Source organism: Erythrolamprus reginae, chromosome 11 (genome assembly GCF_031021105.1).
Source record: "Erythrolamprus reginae isolate rEryReg1 chromosome 11, rEryReg1.hap1, whole genome shotgun sequence".
Classification (NCBI taxonomy): Eukaryota; Metazoa; Chordata; class Lepidosauria; order Squamata; family Dipsadidae; genus Erythrolamprus; species Erythrolamprus reginae.
Window position 1 is genome coordinate 36,899,621 of NC_091960.1, and position 20,430 is coordinate 36,920,050.

The window sequence follows — 20,430 nt, forward strand, 5'->3', positions numbered from 1 at the left end:
CCCGCCCCCCCGGCCCCGGCCAATAGCGAGCCGCGTCGCGCTCACGAGACGCACAAGTCACGCCGCCGTGAAGGGCGGAAGCACTTGGTCGAGCACTTCCGGGCCGTGCAGAGGGCGGCGGTGGCATAGAGGCGGAAACCAGGAACTGAGAACCGGTGAGGCGCCATGGAGGAGTTAGAGCGGCGGCGGAGGCACCGAAAGCGCAGCCCGCGGGGAAGCCCCCGCGAGGCCGATAGGTGAGCGCCAAGGGCCGGGGCGGGCCGGGGGGCGGGGATGGGGGCAGGAGATGGCGGGCTCGAGCTCGGTGCCTGACGGGGCTTGTGTCGTTGGAAGGTCGCAGTCGAGGAAGAAGCACCGCTCGTCGGGCAAGAGGAGCAGGTCGCCGCTGCCCCGGGAGAAGCGCAGCCGGAGTCCGCGACACGCCGGGGTCAGGATAAAGCAGGTACACAGCTGTCGGTAACTTTCCAGGCGCCAGGCCGCATGTGCTGGGTTCAGGGTCGTAGGGGTGTCGGCTGGTGTCGGGCCTGGGTCTCGGTGCCAGGCATTTCCCTTGCCCCTCCGGCCTTAGCCATTAGGCCCACCATTCAGTTACACGGGATCGTTTTTAAAAAAGGTTTATTTATTGGTTTTTACATAAATACAAAAGACTAAAACAAATATTGTTCACTTTTCTTATTTACAAACCATAAGCCATTCTATTACCTTCCTTATTAACATCTGTATATAATATTTATTATTCAAAGGGATAGGATGTGATTTAAGCAAAATAGATTAGTGGTAGTTAATTATACTTATAAGCGTATAGATATATGATTGAGTAGCCTTGAAACATACAGAAGTTAATATGTGGGAAACTATTACTGCTTATCCATTTGTGTTTATATTCTCTTACTCGTTACCTGAATTATGTGTATGTATTTATTTATTTAATCAGTACAACTACATTAGGCCATTAGGCCTATCATTCTGTTACACTTGAGCGTTCAGTAGTTCAAATGTTAGAGATGCTTTATGGCCATGTATTTCAAGCATTATTGGAATAACAGTGAACATTTATAAAATATAGCTGGGAATTCAAGAATATTGATCTTTATTCCCGAGTTCCAGTTGTAGCTATCTATTTATCCCTCCACTGTTATAGGAGCCGGAGGATCATTCTCGGAGGGGACATGAAGAGCGGCAGAATCAAGACCGCTCAGAGCTTGAACGTAGGCAACAGAAAAGCAGTAGAGAGAGGTACCGGGATCATTCAGGTCGAAGGAAACTCACTAAGGAACAGGCCGAGAGTCGTGGAAGAAAACAGGATGCCCACCATCTCCTGGAACAGCAGGCAGAAAGGGAATTCTATAACGAGAGGCGGCGGCAACATCGCCAACAGATGGAAGCAAGTGGAGATGAGGAAAACAGTGAAGGAAAAGGGCCCAGCAACAAGAATACGGACAAGGAGGCCAGCAAGAAGGAAAAACCAAGTTTTGAACTATCTGGGGCTCTTTTGGAGGATTCCAATACCTTTCGTGGTGTTGTGATCAAATACAGTGAACCCCCGGAAGCACGCATTCCCAAAAAGCGATGGCGCTTATATCCTTTCAAGAATGACGAGGTTCTTCCCGTTATGTATATTCACCGGCAGAGTGCGTATCTGTTGGGAAGGCACCGGCGCATTGCTGATATCCCTATTGACCACCCCTCGTGCTCTAAACAACATGCTGTTTTTCAGTACCGGTAAGTTACGGATCCAGAGGGTTGAGGTGAAGTGGGAAGTGGGATTAGCTGCTTATGGCAAGATTTTTCAAGCGTGGGCCACAACATCCTGGGAGGTTTTGAGTGAATTTGATGGGCAGGCAGCTGGCTTCCTATTCTGCCCTCCCACTACCTATTTAGGTGGTTGTGGTAGCAACAAAAGCAGCAACAGCCTCTATCCCACACCAACTCTGACCTCTAGAGCCTCACAGCCTCCAGGCACCAACCCATCGCATCCACAGCTTCACTGAACTGACGCGGGATGGAGATGTATAGCTGGGTATCATCAGCATATTGCTGGTACCTCACCCCGTGTCGATGGATGATCTCACCCAGTAGTTTCATGTAGATGTTAAATAGGAGTGGAGAGAGAACGGAATCCTGCACTACCCCGCAAAGGAGGGGCCTAGGGGTCAACCTCTGTCTTCCCACCAACACCGACTGCGACTGACTGGAGAGGTAGGAAGAGAACCACCGTAAAACGGTTCCTCCCACTCCCCACTCAAAAGCCGCTGAGTGGTCCATAAGCACCAAGATGGAGGAATGATCTATATTATTGCTATAAAGCTAGAGATCTCCTGATCTGAACCTATTCGTTTGTCTCTGTTAAATCTTGTTATGATACCTTTGGCCTGTTTCTCCAACTTTTCAACATTATATTATTTTTGTCTCTTAGATATAAGCTATCTATCCAATTTTATATATTCTGCAAATTGATAAAAATTCCTACCATTTTTTCCCCAATGAAGACAAACTTTGATGAATAGAGGATAACAGATGATGCACTTCTATTCTGGTCCATAGCTGTCCACTTTATCTTTTTAGTGTGATAATGATTGACAAGCATTTTTGGGATATGATTTACACTTAGCTGGCTTGCAAAGCAGCTTGTCCTAGGGCTTTATATCAGATAGGTTCCTGAGATCAAGATGCTTTTTTGCCAAAGGGCTTCCACTACCAAACACTGGTTACCTGATCAAAATGTGAGATAAAGTTAGCCTAGCAAAGTTGCTCTTGAGGTGTTGACTTCTGATAACCATCTCATTGTTGTCAAGGTCCTTATAGCTCTGCGTTAAATAGCTAAATGCATCTTGATTGTATTTCTGTCAGTTTCCATCTACACACTCTTGGCCCTCGGGCAGTTTTCTGTTGTCTTACTGGAGAAAACTGATTGCCAGGTAAAGTGATTACCTGCTGGTGTCCTGCTGGCTTCTTTGACAATTCTTCCAGAGAACCTAGTAGGATTTCTTGCCCAAATAAATTCTTTTCTGACTTATTCTCTATGCAGTAATTCTATCTGTTTATATTCTTCCTTGATGACTCTGTGTGTACTTTTTGCTTCCTGGTCTTCTTTAAGCTTTATTGACATGGTTATTATTATTATTTATTTGACTTTTATGCCGCCCTGAGTCCTTTGGGATTGGCCGGCATAAAAGTCAAAATAATAATAATAATAATAATAATAATAATAATAATAATAATATGCTGTTTTGGCCACAGTTGGTGGGAAAATCACAACCCTGGTGATTTGTTTAACAGTTTGTTTCACAAGAAAATAGTGACAAATCAAGCAGGAGAAAATAATCGCTAATTAAAGGATAGAGAACTGTGGAGAGAACTGAAGGGCAGTCTTGAAAGCTGGACTGCCGAAGATGGTCCTTAGGAGGGATTTGAATGAATTGCTTGCCTAAAAAGCAGCTAAAAGAATCTGTGATAGATGGAGGTAGTCTTCCACCTATCAAGTTATTTTCAGACCATTTGGAGTTATCTTGGCCTTGAATGCTTGGCAAACAGCTTGCATTCATGACCGATTATGGTTCCCAGGGTCTCAATTTGTGGAAATTGAGTTTGCTTCACAATCCCTGGTGATTTAATAAACAATTGCCAGGAAAAATATCAGAAAAACATGGCTTCTTTATAACTGCAGTAACTTATGACCAGATTTTGGCCCCAATCACCCCATGTCAAGAATACCTGTGGAAAAGGGGGTAGCTTTTAGAAGGAAAAAAATCCCCACTGCTGAGAAGAAGTGAAAATTCATTGGCTTCACGAGCCTGACTTTGGGAAGAGAAATAGGTGGGGAGGAGAACCAGCAGAAGGCCCCTCCCTTGGCTTTCCAAAAGAATAGAGAAGAAAGTGTTAGCAACCAAGGGGGGAAACAAGGGCTCATTCCTACCATCCCTCGCCCATGGCCAGGCTACCTAGAGCATCCGGTGGAGGACAGTTCACCCCTTCCTGAGATGGAGAAGGTTATTTTTATAAGAGGAGAGGAAGGCAGGGCCCGTCAAGGGTTAGTGTTAGGCGTTCCAGCAGTTTTTCTCCAGCAGGATATTTAAGAGGCTCCAGACTGGGAGACCAGGACCTGCCACTTGAGGAATGTCATATTTTAACCCAGTTTGGTCTCACCCCTTCTTCCACAAGTCTTTCAGAGCGTGGCTCTCTTCGTGGCCTGGTTAAACCTCTTACTTGTCTTGAATGTCTTGCATAGTTTGTTCCTAGCACATGTGCCTTTCCCCCCCCTTTCATTTCACTGTAATTTACCCAGAGTTGCTGGGAGTCAGGCAGCCACTCAAACTAAAGACATGAACTGCCTTCTCCCGTCTGGGCACAAAGGCCTCCAACTGTGGGATGAAAAAGGGATTTTCCGTGGTTTTCATCTCTCTCGCTAGAGCTGTGTGAGAGGCTGAAGGGATTCAAATTCAGAGGTACGTGTGAATCAAACTACAGTGTTCCCTCAATTTTCGCGGGGGGTGCGTTCCGAGACCGACCGCGAAAGTTGAATTTCCGCAAAGTAGAGATGCGGAAGTAAATACACTATTTTTGGCTATGAACAGTATCCCAAGCCTTCCCTTAACACTTTAAACCCCTGAATTGCAATTTCCCATTCCCTTAGCAACCATTTAGATTATTACTCACCATGTTTCTTTATTAAAGTTTATTAAAAAAAATATTTATTAAAAGTGGATGAAAGTTTGGTGATGACATATGACGTCATCGGGCAGGAAAAACCCTGGTATAGGGGGAAAAACCGCAAAGTATTTTTAAATTAATATTTTTGAAAAACCGTGGTATAGACTTCGCAAAGTTTGAACCCGTGGAAATCGAGGGAACACTGTATTCCCAGATTTTGGGCATTAACTGGCATGGGTTTCTTTTCTCTTTTTCTCTTTTGCAAGGCTTGTGCAGTATACCCGTCCTGATGGCACAGCCAGTCGGAAGGTGAAGCCCTACATCATTGATCTCGGCTCAGGCAACGGCACCTTCCTGAATAACCAGCGCATTGAATCTCAGCGCTATTACGAACTGAAAGAGAAGGATGTGCTGAAATTTGGCTTCAGCAGCAGGGAATACGTCCTCCTCCACGAGTCCTCCGATGCCACAGAGGGTGGACAGAAGACGGAAGAGGAGGAGGAGGAAGAATCCACCTGTCGCGCCGACAGCGAGTAAACCTGGATCCATCTGGTGGACATTGGAGCCTTGGAGGCTCTGGGGGCCCTCGCTGCCTTAACACCTGGAGGCCCCTCAGACGGAGATGGCGAGACATGGGCCAAGAACCCCGTTTTTGCTTTGGGGTATATTTTTAAAAGTTTGATGCGTCAGTGGCATCCGATAATTTTTTCCGGTGCATGTTTCATGAAAAAAAACATGGTCAACCACCCTGAACACGCAGGACCACCATTTACAGTTAATAGACCCTTTTGCTTGTTTTCCTTTTTTTAATTCCTTGTGCAGTTTGTTTAAAAATAGATGCTTTTTGGTTAAGAGAATACAGAGTCCTCTGTGTGTGTGTGTGTGTGTTCTTTGCGTATCTCCTTCCCTCTGCGGCACCTGCAGCCAGAGGTGGGCTGCTAAGGTGGGGCAGTGAGGTGTGCTCCCCCCTGGGGCTCTGAGGGCTAGCGGGAGTCCAGTGCAGTTCGGCTACTGTACCTGGGCAGGTAGAGAAATCTACCTGTTGCACCTGTGTTTCCATGAACTAACCATGGAGTTCAATGTAATTCTACTGCACCTGGGAAATCACGTGTGGACACACAGTTGCAGCTGTGTTTCCATGAGGTAACTGTGGAGTCCAGTGCAGTTCTGCCACTGCACCTGGGCAGGTGGAGAAATCTCGTGTGGAAACGCAGTTGTGCCTGTGTTTCCATGAGGTAACCATGGAGTCCAGGGCAATTCTGCTTCTGCACCTGGGCAGGGACTGAAATCGCATGTGGACACGCAGGTGCACCTGTGTTATGGTGCAGTAACTGTGGAGTCCAGGGCAATTCTGCTTCTGCACCTGGGCAGGGACTGAAATCGCATGTGGACACTCAGGTGCGCCTGTGTTATGGTGCGGTAACTGTGGAGTCCAGGGCAATTCTGCTTCTGCACCTGGGCAGGGACTGAAATCGCATGTGGACACGCAGGTGCACCTGTGTTATGGTGCAGTAACTGTGGAGTCCAGGGCAATTCTGCCCCTGTACAGGTAGCAAAATCATGCGCGGACACGCAGGGAGGGACACCCATGTTTCTGCACGGGTAACTTTGGAGTCCAGCGCAATTCTGCCCCTGCCCCTGGGCGAGTAGCGAAACCGTGGCGCACCTGTGTGTCCCCTTGCGATTTCTCTACCTGCCCAGGTGCCGTGGCCGAACTGCGCTGGACTCGGCTAGGCCTCAGAGCCCCGGGGGGAGGGGGGCGTCCCGCCTACAGCAACACCCGAGTTCGCGAGGGCCCTTGTCTGTGGGGGGGGGTGAATCCCCTCCCTGTCCGGGAAAAAGTCGAGCCGAGGCGCCTTCCCGGCCGGCCGCCTTCGCTCCCCCAGCGGCCTTTGCGGCGCAGCTGAGGCGACTAGCTACCCCCGGCGGGCGCGGCCTACTTCCTCCTCAGCGCCTGAGGGGCGGCGGAGGCGGCGGCCTGTGAGTAAGGCGGGCGGGCGAGGGCGCTCCAGGCCGCGGCTCCTCCTCCTCCCCCCGTTCCCGCCACGCTCCGCCCCCGCCCGCCTCCTCCTCGTCCTCCCGCGCCGGCCTGGTGGTGGCGGTGGGGCTGCTCGGGCGGGCCATGGCGGCGTTGCACGGGGCGGGCGCCAAGGCCGGCGCCCCGCCGCAGATCCCCGACACTCGCCGCGAGCTGGCCGAGCTGGTGAAGCGCAAGCAGGAGCTGGCGGTGAGGAAGGGGAGGGGAGGGGGCTGGGAGGGAGGGGGGCGTGGAGGGGGGCACCCCCGCCCCTCAGGGAGTGTGTCCCCCCCCCACGCTAGCCCCCCCTGCCTCCCCCCGCAGGAGACGCTGGCCAACCTGGAGCGTCAGATCTACGCCTTCGAGGGCAGCTACCTGGAGGACACGCAGATGTACGGCAACATCATCCGCGGCTGGGACCGCTACCTGACCAACCAGAAGTGAGCGCGGGGGGGAAGGGGGGGGTAAGGGGGAGGGAGGGAGAGGGGCGCCACCCAACCCCCCCCCCCGCTGCCCATCTTTCTCCCCCCCACCCGCAGAAACTCCAACAGCAAGAACGACCGTCGGAACCGGAAGTTCAAGGAAGCCGAGCGGCTCTTCAGCAAGTCCTCGGTCACCTCGGCCGCGGTGAGTGAGGGGGGGTCTCACTCAGGGGGCGGGGGAGGGCAGAGGGGGAGGCTGAGGGGGAACGGGGACCTGTGCTCAACTCCCCCCCATAGCGGAGTCCAGCGCAATTCTGCCTCTGCACCTGGACAGGGAGCGAAATTGCGCACGGACACACATGTGCGCCTCTGTTTCTGCACAGTAACTGTGGAGTCCAGGGCAATTCTGCTTCTGCAGCTGGGCAGGGACTGAAATCACATGTGGACACTCAGGTGCACCTGGGTTATGGTGCGGTAACTGTGGAGTCCAGGGCAATTCTGCTTCTGCAGCTGGGCAGGGACTGAAATCACATGTGGACACTCAGGTGCGCCTGTTTTATGGTGCGGTAACTGTGGAGTCCAGGGCAATTCTGCTTCTGCAGCTGGGCAGGGACTGAAATCACATGTGGACACTCAGGTGCGCCTGTTTTATGGTGCGGTAACTGTGGAGTCCAGGGCAATTCTGCTTCTGCAGCTGGGCAGGGACTGAAATCACATGTGGACACTCAGGTGCGCCTGTTTTATGGTGCGGTAACTGTGGAGTCCAGGGCAATTCTGTTTCTGCAACTGGGCAGGTAGCAAAACCACACATGGACACACAGGTGCACCTGTGTTTTCACACAGTAGCTGTGGAGTCCAGAGCAATTCTGCTTCTGCACCTGGGCAGGTAGCAAAATCGCATGCGGACACGCAGGTGCGCCTGTGTTTCCATGCAGTAACCGTGGAGTCTAGCACAATTCTGCTTCTGCACCTGGGCAAGTAATAAAACTGCACGTGAACACACAGGTGCACCTGTGTTTCCACGCGGTAGCTGTGGAGTCCAGTGGAATTCTGCAACTGCACTTGGGCAGGTAGCAAAATCATGTGCGGACACATGGGGACATCTATATTTCAGCACAGTAACCATGGAGTCCAGCGCAATTCTGCTACTGAACCTGGGCACACCTGCGTGTCCTGTGGCATACTACCTGTGGCGCACCTGCGTGCCTGCACATGATATCACTCCCTGCCCAGGTGCAGTAGCAGAATTGCACTGGACTCTACTGCCACTCAGAGTCATGGGGATGAGTACACATCACCGTTCCACCTTAGCAGCCCTCCTCTGGGGACGCGGCAAGTGTTGGGCTACTCCCATTGACCTCCTGCCTCTCTTCTGCACCCCCCCCAGGCGGTCAGTGCCTTGGCTGGAGTTCAGGACCAGCTGATTGAGAAGCGTAAGTCTTTTTTTTAAATTATTTTTTTAAATTGATTTTTAAAAATATCAGTACACACACAACATAAAACAGTGAGAAGTGCCCACCACCAAACATTCGCACCCCACCAAGGAACACCCCCAATTTGGTGAGAAGCGTAAGTCTGAGAATGTATCCTGCCCCTCCCTGCTCCCCTTGGCCCTTTTGCCCAGTTCTGGGTGTTGTGCTCAACTCGCATCTGGCTCCTTTGGTCACAGACTTCAAGGAGAATGAACCGGGCCCGTCTGGGTATCCTAAGCCAGTGTGTTTGTCAGAGGAATCGGAAAGTGAGAGTGAGGGAGAGTTAGGGCCTGGGGACACCCCAGAGGTTGCAGACCCCCCAGCTGTGGTGATGTCAGAGTCAGATGAGGAGGGGGATATTGTGGACCCAATATTAGATGCCAGAGTAAGAGCAATGCGAGGGAGACAAGAATATCTCTGGCAACATAGATCTAGGCATTGAATATTTCTATTATTATTAATTATTATTTATTGGATTTATATGCCGCCCCTCTCCGCAAACTCGGGGCGGCTCACAACAATGGTAAAAACAATACATAATAACCAATCCAAATACCCACCAATCCAATTACAATTTTAAGCTAAAAAATTCATAAAAAACAACCCCAGAATATTAAAAAAACAAGCACACAATCAATCTAACACCAAAACAACATGGGCAAGGGGGAGATGTTTCAGTTCCCCCATGCCTGACGGCAGAGGTGGGTTTTAAGGAGTTTGCGAAAGGCAAGGAGGGTGGGGGCAATCCTAATCTCGGGGGAGCTGGTTCCAGAGGGTCGGAGCCGCCACAGAGAAGGCTCTTCCCCTGGGTCCCGCCAGACAACATTGTTTAGTCGACGGGACCCGGAGAAGGCCAACTCTGTAGGACCAAACCGGTCGCTGGGATTCGTGCAGCAGAAGGCGGTCCCGAAGGTATTCTGGTCCGGTGCCATGAAGGGCTTTATAGGTCATAACCAACACTTTGAATTGTGACCAGAAACTGATCGGCAACCAATGCACAGCTTGTCATCACTGATAGTATAAAAGGGGTGGATGATGGGAATTTCTGGTGCAGAAGTTCAACGTTCCCATATAGAGAGAGAGAACTAACACCCAAAGCGTCTCTCTCTCTCTCAAATCCTTCTGCAGCCCTGCAATCCTAGTTTGGGAAGGCATGTGAGTACCTGCCCACGCCGAGAATTAAAAACTTGAATTTATGACTTTCTTTAGGATGCTTGTTGTCAACTGTGCCGATAACACTGGACTTTTGTCATTAGAACCGATATTCCTCTGATTTCACTGCTGTTTCTAGCATGTTTCTTTGTAAATAGACCAATGTACATAGTGACTTTGCTCCCGAGTCTTCATTGGGGCTTAACTGCTGCTAATTATCTGGGCCGGACAGAACACTGGGTGGCCAAGCTTGGGGGTGCTGCCTCTCTCCCTCCAGGCGAGCCCGGCAGCGGCACCGAGAGCGACACTTCCCCGGATTTTCACAACCAAGAAAACGAGCCGAGCCAGGAAGAGGTGGAAGAGCTGGACGGGTCCGTCCAGGGGGTGAAGCCCCAGAAAGCAGCCTCTTCGGCCTCGGGGAGCCACCACAGTAGCCACAAAAAGCGGAAGAATAAAAACCGACACAGGTGAGCTGGGAGACTCTCGAGCCACTTCTTTCTCCAGGTCTCTGGCTGCAACCACCTGGGCCTCTGGAGAAGGAAGCGGGTTCCTTTTCTATCGGACAGTCGTAGTTCAACATTGCTGCGTCCGGTCATCCCACCGACAAGGCGCGTTGGGGTCAGAGTTTGCCCCTCCCCGTGAGCTCAGTGGCCAAGTGGGCCTTTAAATCTGGCAGCGGATCCCCAGCTGAGGGACTCTCTTGGGGTTCAGGGGGAAAAAGGGTGCAGAGTCTGGCCACGGTCTTCTACCCCAAGGACATTTATAAATCAGTAACAGTTTCCCAAGGACATCCCCTCTTCTCCTAAAGACACAGCCAGTTGGGTTGGCAGGTTTACCCAGAAATGCTGCTAAAGCCGTGAACTGCTTCGATGCACAGCCTGCGCTATGCTTAATACAAGGAAGGGGCTTCCCCAGCAGTCAGGTAGCCTTGAAAATGACATTGTGAAGGTACGAAGAGGAGAAATGGGATGTGGTCTTGTTATGTGTATTTTGTTTAAGTTGCAAGTGTCTGGCGACAACCCTCTTGGGGTAGTGAGGCACTCCCTATTGAGAATTGGGAACTTTCAAATACAGTGGTCCCTCTACTTTAGAACTTAATTCGTTCCGTGACCAGGTTCTTAAGTAGGAAAGTTTGTAAGTAGAAGCAATTTCTCCCATAGGAATCAGTGTAAAAGCAAATAATTTGTGCAAACCTATTAGGAAATAAATAAAAGCTCGGAATTTGGGTGGGAGGAGGAGGAGGAAGAAGAGGAGGAGGAAGAAGAGGAGGAGGACAGTCACTGCCCAGAGCGAAGGGAGTGTTTCTTTTCTCTGGGCGCTGGCAGAGGTTTATTCCCTTTCCAAGAGCCCAGAGAAAGGAAAATACTTTTATTATTATTATTATTATTTATTAGATTTGTATGCCACCCCTCTCCGCAGACTCGGGGCGACTTACAACAATAATAAAACAATGTACAGAGAACAAAATCTAATATTTAAAAATCTAAAACCCCATTATTTAAAAGAACATACAACACAAGCATACCATACATGAAACTATATAGGCCTGGGGGAGATGTCTCAATTCCCCCATGCCTGACTGCAGAGGTGGGTTTTAAGGAGTTTGCGAAAGACAAGGAGGGCGGGGGCAATCCCAATCTCCGGGGGAAGCTGCTTCCAGAGGGTCGGGGCCGCCACAGAGAAGGCTCCTCCCCTGGGTCCCGCCAGACGACATTGTTTAGTTTGCTCTGGACTGCCAAAGCCTCCTTAAGCGCCACCGAAAGGCTCCTCTGGCAGCCCAGAAAAGCCAGAGATTAAAGGGGGAATGGCAGGAAACTGGCCGGGCCTTTGTGCCGCTCTCAAATTTCCTGGGAAATTTTTCCAGGCTCGGGTTTGTAAGTCTAAAATGGTTCTTGAGAAGAGGCAAAAAAATCTTGAACACCCGGTTCTTCTCTCGAAAAGTTCTAGAAAAGTAGAGGGGTTCTTAAGTAGAGGTACCACTGTAAATGGATATTGGCCTTCAAGGCAGGAAGTACCAATAGACCAAAGGCTCAAGCCTGAATATTCTGTCCTGAAAGATGCCAGAACTTCCCGTTCACAGGTCAGGAGACGTAGGTTGGGCTGGATTTGAGAAGCAGAGTCTTCTCAGCACCAGAGCTACCCCAGAAAGTGAAAGCAGGCCCTCTTGGCTGGTGCCCCTTCCTTGCCCAGCATTCTCCCCAATCCAGGCTGGTCTTCTCCCTTCTCAAGGCCGGGCACTGGGCCAGGAAGGACCCAGAAGCCGGGGAAAGTCTCCTCCATTTCCATTTTCTTCCCTTCTGCCCAGGCAGTCCAGCCAGGATCGTGCCCACCCCTTCCCAACCTGGCTGTTGGCTGTGCTCTTTCCAAGGTGGCTCATATTTGTCCCTTGCAGTGTCACAGAGTTATTTAGGGTAGCAGACCTCTGGGGGAGTGGGGGTGGTGGCGGTCTTGGGTGGGTTTTATATTTAAAGATTGCAATCGATGTGTCAGTTGCTCTTTTTTATTTTTTGAACTTCGCTAGGGTGGCTAATCGACTAATTGATTTAATTCCTTAGTGTATTAATTTCTATTGCTTTCTTCTCTTTGAATGCTGCTCCTCAGCCCGTCTGGCATGTTTGATTATGACTTTGAGTAAGTTCTGACTTGATTTGACATAGTTTTTTGTGCTGTGAATGTCCGTGTGTGTAGACTTTCCCCCCCCGCCACCCTCCTGCAACCTCCCCGCGCGCGCTTTCCAAACTATTCTAATCCATAGTTTATCTGTTTAATTGTAGGTATGTATATTAGGTTAGGCTGGCAAGGTTTTAAAAATACAGACAAAAGCACAACGGAGGTAACTTTTTATTTGATAATCTTGGCTAAAAAACCTCATTCGGCTTCCCTCTTTGCTTCCTTATGTCCCTTCGAAAAGTAGACACACTTCTACTGAATTCTGAAAATTGATTTTTGTTGCTTGGGCTTCTGAGGCCGGCAGATAAGGCAGTTTCTCAAATGCAGAAAATACAATTTGGTTCTTACTGGTGCCGCTAAATTATCTGGCTACCATTTCCTCCTCTTGCTGCCTCCTCCTCTTCCTCTTCCTCCTCCTCCAAGTTCTATCTTTAACATGCTAACCCTGCAGTTGACGTGTCCCCATGGTCTTTGGATGCTGCCTAACACTCTAATGTGTTTCTTCTGATGGTTGGGTGGAATCTGCTTTGGGAGGTGGGTTGGCAGCGCTCCTATCAGGCTTGTCCCTTTGCTGCTACGGGAGAGGCTGCCCTTTTAGCCACTGATAGGCTAACATTCCCTTCTTCCTTCCTCCCATTGCAGGATTGATCTCAAGTTGAACAAGAAACCGCGAGCTGTAAGTGTCCCTCCCGTTTTTCTTCCCAACATAGAAACATAGATGACTGACGGCAGAAAAAGACCTCCTGGTCCATCTAGTCTGCCCTTATACTATTTCCTGTGTTTTATCTTAGGGTGGATGGATGTTTATCCCAGGCATGTTTAAATTCAGTTACTGTGGATTTACCAACCACGTCTGCTGGAAGTTTGTTCCAAGGATCTACTACTCTTTCAGTCAAATAATATTTTCTCATGTTACTTCTCATCTTTCCCCCAACGACCTGCCATCTTTCAGTTACTGGGTAGGGTTGAGGTGAAGTTTGCTTAATAGGGAGAAGAGTGTCCTCCTTGCAGCCTCTGCTTTGGATGGTTGAAGGACAGCATTGTCAGAGGGGAGTGTGATTGGAGTTTGGAGCAAGGTTAGAACCTAAGACGAGCCCTGCTGAATCAGGCCAAAGCCTTCTGTGTCCCACAGTAGTCCACCAATTGTCCATGGGGATTTTGAGCAGAAAGAGAAGGCAAAAACATCCCTTTCCCTTGACCCCCAACAAATGGTACCCAAGGCAATCCTGCCTGTCTCAACCAACATAGAGGCAGCACATGGACATCCGTTTCAATCACCACCAATGATACACTTGGCATCCATGAATCTGTCTAATCCTGCCTTGAAGCTATCAAGGCTGACAGCTGTCACGACCTCTTCTGGAAGGGAATTCCATCAACCAAGGACCCTCTGGGTGAAGAAATATTTCCCTTGATTCGTCCTCACTTTCTTACCTATGAGCTTTAGGGAGTGTCCCCTCGTCTTAGTATTGTGGGATAGAGAAAACAATCTTTTCTCTATCCACCTTTTCTATCCCCTGCATGATTTTATACACTTCGATCAAGTCACCCCTTAAATGCCGTCTTCCAAGGCTGAAGAGACCAAGGTGTTGCAACCTGGTTTCATAAAGGAGGGGGCTCCATTTCCTTGATCAAATCAGGGTTTTCCAGGGTTGGCTGTGTCCTACTCCTGCAGGCACCTTGTAATGCTGCTGAGACCCCATTTGGAATAATACTGTGTTCAGTTCTGGAGACCTCACCTACAAAAAGATTGATAAAATTGAATGGGTCCAAAGACAGGCTACAAGAATGGTGGAAGGTCTTAAGCATAAAACGTATCAGGAAAGACTTCATGAACTCAATCTGTATAGTCTGGAGGACAGAAGGAAAAGGGGGGATATGATCGAAACATTTGAATATGTTAAAGGGTTAAATAAGGTTCAGGAGGGAAGTGTTTTTAATAGGAAAGTGAACACAAGAACAAGGGGACACAATCTGAACTTAGTTGGGGGAAAGATCAAAAGCAACATGAGAAAATATTATTTTACTGAAAGAGTAGTAGATCCTTGGAACAAACTTCCAGCAGACATGGTTGGTAAATCCACAGTAACTGAATTTAAACAGGCCTGGGATAAACATATATCCATCCTAAGATAAAATACAGAAAATAGTATAAGGGCAGACTAGATGGACCATGAGGTCTTTTTCTGCCATCAGACTTCTATGTTTCTATGTTTCTATCTTTTACCTATTTCATGAACTCCGATGCCAAAAACTGTTCCTTAACTTTGTGTTTGCTGGAAAGAGAATGAGGTTTTGTAGTATACAGTTTATATATTAATTTGGAATTCCAAATTAGTATTTTTATTATGGGGCTTCCCACTTCTGAAATATTATTGCATGGCTAATTGTTGATTCTTTTATGTACGCTGAGAGCATACATAAAAGTATTATTTCACTGAAAGAGTAGTAGATCCTTGGAACAAACTTCCAGCAGACGTGGTAGATAAATCCACAGTAACTGAGTTGAAACATGCCTGGGATAAACATATATCCATCCTAGGATAAAATACAGGAAATAGTATAAGGGCAGACTAGATGGACCAGGAGGTCTTTTTCTGCCGTCAGTCTTCTATGTTTCTATGTTTCTCAGCTCCCATGGGTGGAAAGTTCTCTGGTTTCTCCTGGCATCACCAGTGATTCACTCTTCCCTTGTGCCCACAGGAGTACTAGTGGTCATCCAGACTGGATCTTCCAGGAACTTTTCTCCTGCCTTCCTTCCTTTCCTCCCAAGAGACTGAATAAGCACAAGCCCGGCTCTTTCCTGCAGCTGGAACAGCTGCTGCCAATTCATCATGCATAAAACCCATGGAAGTTAAGTCCTCTCTACCTTCTGCCATCTTCTGGTTGAATTGTTTGGTCTTATGTATTTGGCTCTTTTTTTTTTAAAGAAAAGAATAAACTTTATTTAATTTTCCATTTGTTAAAGGTGAAGACAAATTGTCTGCTGGACACTTTTATTCTCCAGAGCCCAAATAGGTTTTTTTTTTAAAATGGAAAAAGATGGTTTGATTTTACTCTGAAACGCCTGCTAACTTGAGGGATAAACATGGATGTGTGGGGCAAGCGGTCTCCTTTTTAATAACTATGGCTCCTTATTGTAAATAAAACATCCACGTTCACTTCAGATCAGTGTTTCCCAACCATGGCAACTTGAAGATGTTTGGATCTCAATGAGCGTTCTGCCAAATCATTTCTTCCTTTCTTCTAGTCTTTCTTATTTGCCTAGATCAGCGTTTCCCAACCTTGGCAAGTTGAAGTCCAAATATCTTCAAGTGGCCAAGGTTGGGAAACACTGCTTTAGATAGTTTTGTGGCTGCACGTAGAGCCACAGGTGGTTGAGTAAACCAATATTAGGGGATATCCTAAATTGCAGTGATTTATTTATTTATTTATTTATTAATCAGATTTGTATGCCGCCCCTCTCCGCAGACTCGGGGCGGCTCACAGCAAAAATAGTACAATGTAAACAAATCTAATATTTAAGTTTAAGTTAATTTAAAACCCCAATTTAGAAACCAATCATACGTACTAGCATACCATGCATACATTTTATAAGCCTAGGGGGAGGGAAAGTATCAATTCCCCCATGCCTGACGACAGAAGTGGGTTTTAAGGAGCTTACGAAAGGCTAGGAGGGTGGGGGCAGTTCTAATCTCTGGGGGGAGTTGGTTCCTGAGGGCCAGGGCCACCACAGAGAAGGCTCTTCCCCTGGGTCCCGCCAAACGACATTGTTTAGTTGACAGGACCCGGAGAAGATCCACTCTGTGGGACCTAACTGGTCGCTGGGATTCGTGCGGCAGAAGGCGGTCCCGGAGATATTGCTGTTGCATAAGTATTAAAGCATAGTCTGGCCTAGTGGTGAGGGCACCAAGCTAGAAACTGGGGAACTCGAGTGCTAGTGCTACGAGTCTATGGAGAGGGGCGGCATACAAATCTAATTAATAAATAATAATAAATAAATAAATAGTGCTGCCTCAGCCCAATCCACCTCCTTGGGCTCTGGGGAAAATAGCAGGTGGAAGAAATATCAGGTATGCTTTATAAATTATAAAGTGTAACGGAATAAAAATCTAATAAGTGAAGTCTGGTTTATGAACTATGAAGGCTTGTTGCAGTACAGAAATGTACAGATAAACTTGGCCTCTGGTGGTGGGTGAATTCAGCCTCCCAGAGAAAGTCAAGCCAAGGATTCCAGAGCCTGCTTCTCACCCTGATGGCTCTGAGCGCTAGTGGAATCCAGCACAATTCTGCTACTGCACCTGGACAGGTAGTGAAATCATGCGCGGACACGCAGGTGCACCTGTGTTTCAGTGCTGTAACCATGGAGTCCAGGGCAATTCTGCTACTGCACCTGGGCAGGTAGTGAAATTGTGCACGGATTCCAGAGCCTGCTTCTCTTCTCAGCCACCCATAGGAAAGGTGGGGTGTTTTGGGGCAGAAATGGGGGCGGGGGCTTTCTGGAGTTTCCCTGGAGGGGAGGGTCTCTTGCTTTGCCAGATTCCCAGAGGTGTCGACTGGGACCCCTCTCAGTGAGTCTTTACTTCTGGACAGGTGTTCCTCAGAATAACCATCCTTCCATGCTCAGTAGCCTTTCTGTCCTTTTGACATGTTATCGGGTTAGACATGTGATAATGTTGGAGAGTTACAGGCAGCGGTGGGCTATGAGTGTTGGTTATGACCTATAAAGCCCTTCATGGAACCGGACCAGATTATTTCCGGGACCGCCTTCTGCTGCACGAATCCCAGCGACCAGTTAGGTCCCACAGAGTGGGTCTTCTCCGGGTCCCGTCAACTAAACAATGTCATTTGGCGGGACCCAGGGGAAGAGCCTTCTCTGTGGTGGCCCCGGCCCTTTGGAACCAACTCCCCCCAGAGATTACAATAGCCCCCACTCTCCTTGCCTTTCGTAAGCTACTTAAAACCCACCTCTGCTGTCAGGCATGGGGGAACTGAGATACTCTTTCCCCCTAGGCCTTTACAATTTACGCATGGTATGTCTGTGTGTATGTTTGGTTTTTATAATAAGGGTTTTTTTTAGTTATTTTAGTATTGGATTGGATTGTTACATGCTGTTTTTATCGTTGTTAGCCTCCCCGAGTCTACGGAGAGGGGCGGCATACAAATCCAATAAATAAATAAAATAAATAAATAAAATGAGCCGGAACGTTAAATTACGCTCACCGCTGCGGCTCGTAAGTTCTTGCGGGCCCAGCGCGATTTTGCTGCTGCAGCTGTGGAGGTAGCAAAATCGTGCCTATGTTTCAGCATGCGTGGAAGCAAAAAAAACCAACCCTTGCCAAAACATGGGCGCATCTGCGGCTCCATGCGTGATTTTGGCTTCCTCCACAGGTGCAGAAGCAAAATCACGCTGGCCCCGCAAGAAACTACGAGCCGAGGCGGTGAGTGCAATTTAGAGTTCCGGCTGGATAAAAGCAGTGTTACTGACTTTACAAGTGTGTGTGTCTGAATTCCTGCCTTTGAACTTAATTGGGGGCTCGTGGCGAGAAGCCCGGCAGAACAGAGGGTGGGAAGGAGGAGAAAGCATTGTTTAAGAGAGCAAGCATTTGCACGGGAAACCAGAGTTGGCTTTGTTTCTTCAGCACCCACAACCTGATTTATCCAATAAAAAAAAATTACTTTTGGAAATTCAGTTCTCCCAAGAGTTATTTCCTTGTTTTTGGTCCGTTAATTGGACCAATGGCATTAAAACAGGCGCTTTTAATTCGGCCGACTCAGCGTACGGATGATCCCAAGAGGGCTGTGATCTGACCTTGTCTGGAATGGAGTGACAAGCTGATGCCACAGTGAAGACTGGATTGTTTCCTCCCCCCTCCCCCCCCAGGTACCAGTAGTTGCTGAAGTGAATAAGGGTTAAGAGGGTCGTGATCTGATCCAAAGAGAACGTAGAAGATGGAGCAGCTACTGGGGCACGAGGAGGCGAGTGTGGCCCGGTCCATTTGCTCTGACCCGAAGGTGCAGTGGCTGAGTGACTGTGGGAGGCAGGCCATAGTTTGAGGACTCCTGCTCTAAGTAGTTCGGGGTTGCCATCCAACCCCCGCAGCTGTGGGGCAAACCCAGAGAATTCCTACAGCAGCAGCAGCCCAGGCTCAAGCAGACTGCCTGGGGAGTGGGCTGCCCCTGAGCTACCATGTGTCCTGTAAAAGAAGATCCAGTCATTGTGTGTGTGTGTATCATATCTCTCTCTCTCTCTCTCTCTCTCTCTCTCTATCTAATTAACTATATCTATCTATATCTATCTATCTTTCTATCTATCTATTTCTCTCTCTATATCTATCTATCTATCTATCTATCTATCTATCTATCTATCTATCTATCTATCTATCTATCTATTTCTATCTCTCTCTCTCTCCCCTAAACCCCAAAATTTTTCCCTTAGACTGTCCACAGTTGACCTATCCAGATTCCTAAGAGGTCAGTAAGGGGTGTACATAAGTGCACTAGAGTGCCTTCCGTCCCCTGTCCTATTGCTCTCCTATATCGTTTCTTCTATCCCTATATCCTTTCTCTATTCTTTCATTGATATATTTTATTCCTATATCTTCTATTCTTTCTCTGATATATAATTTACTATAAGCATATCATCTATAACCTTCATTGTGTATTGGAGTAAATAAGAAAAAGAAAGGAAAGAAAGGATGGAAGGAAGGAAAGTAAGTAAGGAAAGGAATGAAAGAAAGGAAAGAAAAAGGAAGGAAGGGAAGGAAGAAAAAGAGGAAAGTAAGGAAAGAAAAGAAAGAAAAAAAGGAAGGAAGGAGCCGCCTGGGTGCGCCCGACGAGGCTCCGCCGTCCCTTCCCCGCTCACAGCCGCCCGCCCCGCCCGTAAATGCGTCCGGCCGCCTCAGCCGGCAGGAAGCGCCGGGGCCGCGGGGAAAGTCCCTGCCCGGAGCCCCTCGCCGGAGGGGACGGGGAAATCCCCGCGGGGCTCTCGGGCGGGGGCGCGTGTCACGGGAGGAGCCGCCCTCGGCCCCGCGTTTCCTCGCCGGCTGCAGGCGGAGCGCTCCCCCCCCCCGGCAGAAGAAGCTCTTTCGCAAGACCCTCCCCCGCGCCCCTTGCAGAAGAGAGGAGGGAAGGGGGGGCCTCCACACCCCCGCCCCCCCCCCGCCGACCTCGGTCCGGCTCCTTTACAACCGTCTCCCACCCCACCCCAATGGTGCGCATTGCTGCTGCTACGCATCTCCATCCTGCGCCTGTCCCGTGCAGCGAAGCAACGTGGGAACCGCTTTGCGAATCCTCCCACCACCTGGATCTTGGGCATCTAAGGACGAAATTAGGGTTAAGAAAAATACACGAAATTGGTATTTAGGAGAGATGGAGAGGATTGAAGCACCACGGCTTAGATATATTGCCCAATTTATGTATGGTATGTTTGCTTTAATAATGGGGGTTTTAATTTCTTTTAAATTATTAGATTTGTCATACATTGTTTTATTGTTGCTGTGAGCCGCCCTGAGTCTACAGAGAGGGGCGGCATACAAATCTAATAAATAAATAAATAAAATAAATAATACATATGGTTAGAAAGAAAGCAGCCTAAAAAGTATTAGTTAATAGCTTTTGAAATGCATGTAAGAAATTTGAGTAATTAATTTTGTCCAGGTGTCAAATGCAAAAGGAGGCAGCATTTGATTGGCGAGGGGTCTACGGAGAGGGGGGGCATACAAATCTAATGAATTATTATTAATAATTAGGAATACCGAATTTGAAAAGATGAATTATTGTAATGTAATTTTGGATTGATGGTCATTTTGTATACGTGTTTCGAGTGGGGAAAAAAAAATCTTTGCCACAAGCTGGACTGCCTGTTGCTACCTTAGGGAGGCCATGGGAGAGGAAAGGCTGAGTTTTGGCTCTGCTTAAACACCCCCCAACCCCAGATGCAGGCCCACTCAGTTGCCAGGGGATGGAATTGACCCCATCCCATCCCATGGCCTCAATTGGAAGCCTCTGGAGCAGGGCAGAGGGCACCTATGCCCACAGGTGGGCT

General features: G+C 48.5%; 2 protein-coding genes across 7 annotated transcripts; both read left to right on the forward strand.

Annotated features, from left to right (window-relative positions):
* The first annotated feature begins 14 nt into the window (after positions 1 to 14).
* On the forward strand, positions 15 to 5,507 carry SNIP1 (Smad nuclear interacting protein 1). The gene is made up of 4 exons (XM_070764156.1): positions 15 to 236; positions 334 to 442; positions 1,142 to 1,722; positions 4,917 to 5,507. The coding sequence occupies exons 1-4, from the start codon at positions 166 to 168 to the stop codon at positions 5,185 to 5,187; spliced, it is 1,032 nt and encodes a 343-aa protein (XP_070620257.1). The 5' UTR covers positions 15 to 165; the 3' UTR covers positions 5,188 to 5,507.
* A 1,101-nt stretch (positions 5,508 to 6,608) lies between these two features.
* Positions 6,609 to 15,362, forward strand: MEAF6 (MYST/Esa1 associated factor 6). Of its 6 annotated transcripts, none has more exons than XR_011560324.1 (8): positions 6,609 to 6,877; positions 6,992 to 7,107; positions 7,207 to 7,294; positions 8,477 to 8,522; positions 9,946 to 10,180; positions 12,488 to 12,546; positions 13,026 to 13,059; positions 15,087 to 15,362. XR_011560324.1 is itself a non-coding variant. In XM_070764456.1 (8 exons), the coding sequence occupies exons 1-8, from the start codon at positions 6,773 to 6,775 to the stop codon at positions 15,093 to 15,095; spliced, it is 663 nt and encodes a 220-aa protein (XP_070620557.1). In that variant the 5' UTR covers positions 6,609 to 6,772; the 3' UTR covers positions 15,096 to 15,362. The 6 variants fall into 6 exon arrangements, 4 of the variants coding, with proteins under 4 accessions (XP_070620557.1, XP_070620559.1, XP_070620558.1 ...); XR_011560325.1 differs by having other exon boundaries at positions 9,991 to 10,180; XM_070764456.1 differs by lacking the exon at positions 12,488 to 12,546 and adding an exon at positions 12,315 to 12,344.
* Positions 15,363 to 20,430: the final 5,068 nt, after the last annotated feature.

Excerpts from the sequence above, each read along its gene's own strand:
- SNIP1 (XM_070764156.1), top strand. The coding sequence starts at position 166 with ATGGAGGAGTTAGAGCGGCGGCGGAGGCACCGAAAGCGCAGCCCGCGG. Across the intron at positions 237-333 it reads AGCCCCCGCGAGGCCGATAG|GTCGCAGTCGAGGAAGAAGC; the intron begins GTGAGCGCCAAG and ends TGTCGTTGGAAG. Across the intron at positions 443-1,141 it reads CCGGGGTCAGGATAAAGCAG|GAGCCGGAGGATCATTCTCG; the intron begins GTACACAGCTGT and ends CCACTGTTATAG.
- MEAF6 (XM_070764456.1), top strand. The coding sequence starts at position 6,773 with ATGGCGGCGTTGCACGGGGCGGGCGCCAAGGCCGGCGCCCCGCCGCAG. Across the intron at positions 6,878-6,991 it reads AGCGCAAGCAGGAGCTGGCG|GAGACGCTGGCCAACCTGGA; the intron begins GTGAGGAAGGGG and ends CTCCCCCCGCAG. Across the intron at positions 8,523-9,945 it reads GGACCAGCTGATTGAGAAGC|AACACTGGGTGGCCAAGCTT; the intron begins GTAAGTCTTTTT and ends TGGGCCGGACAG.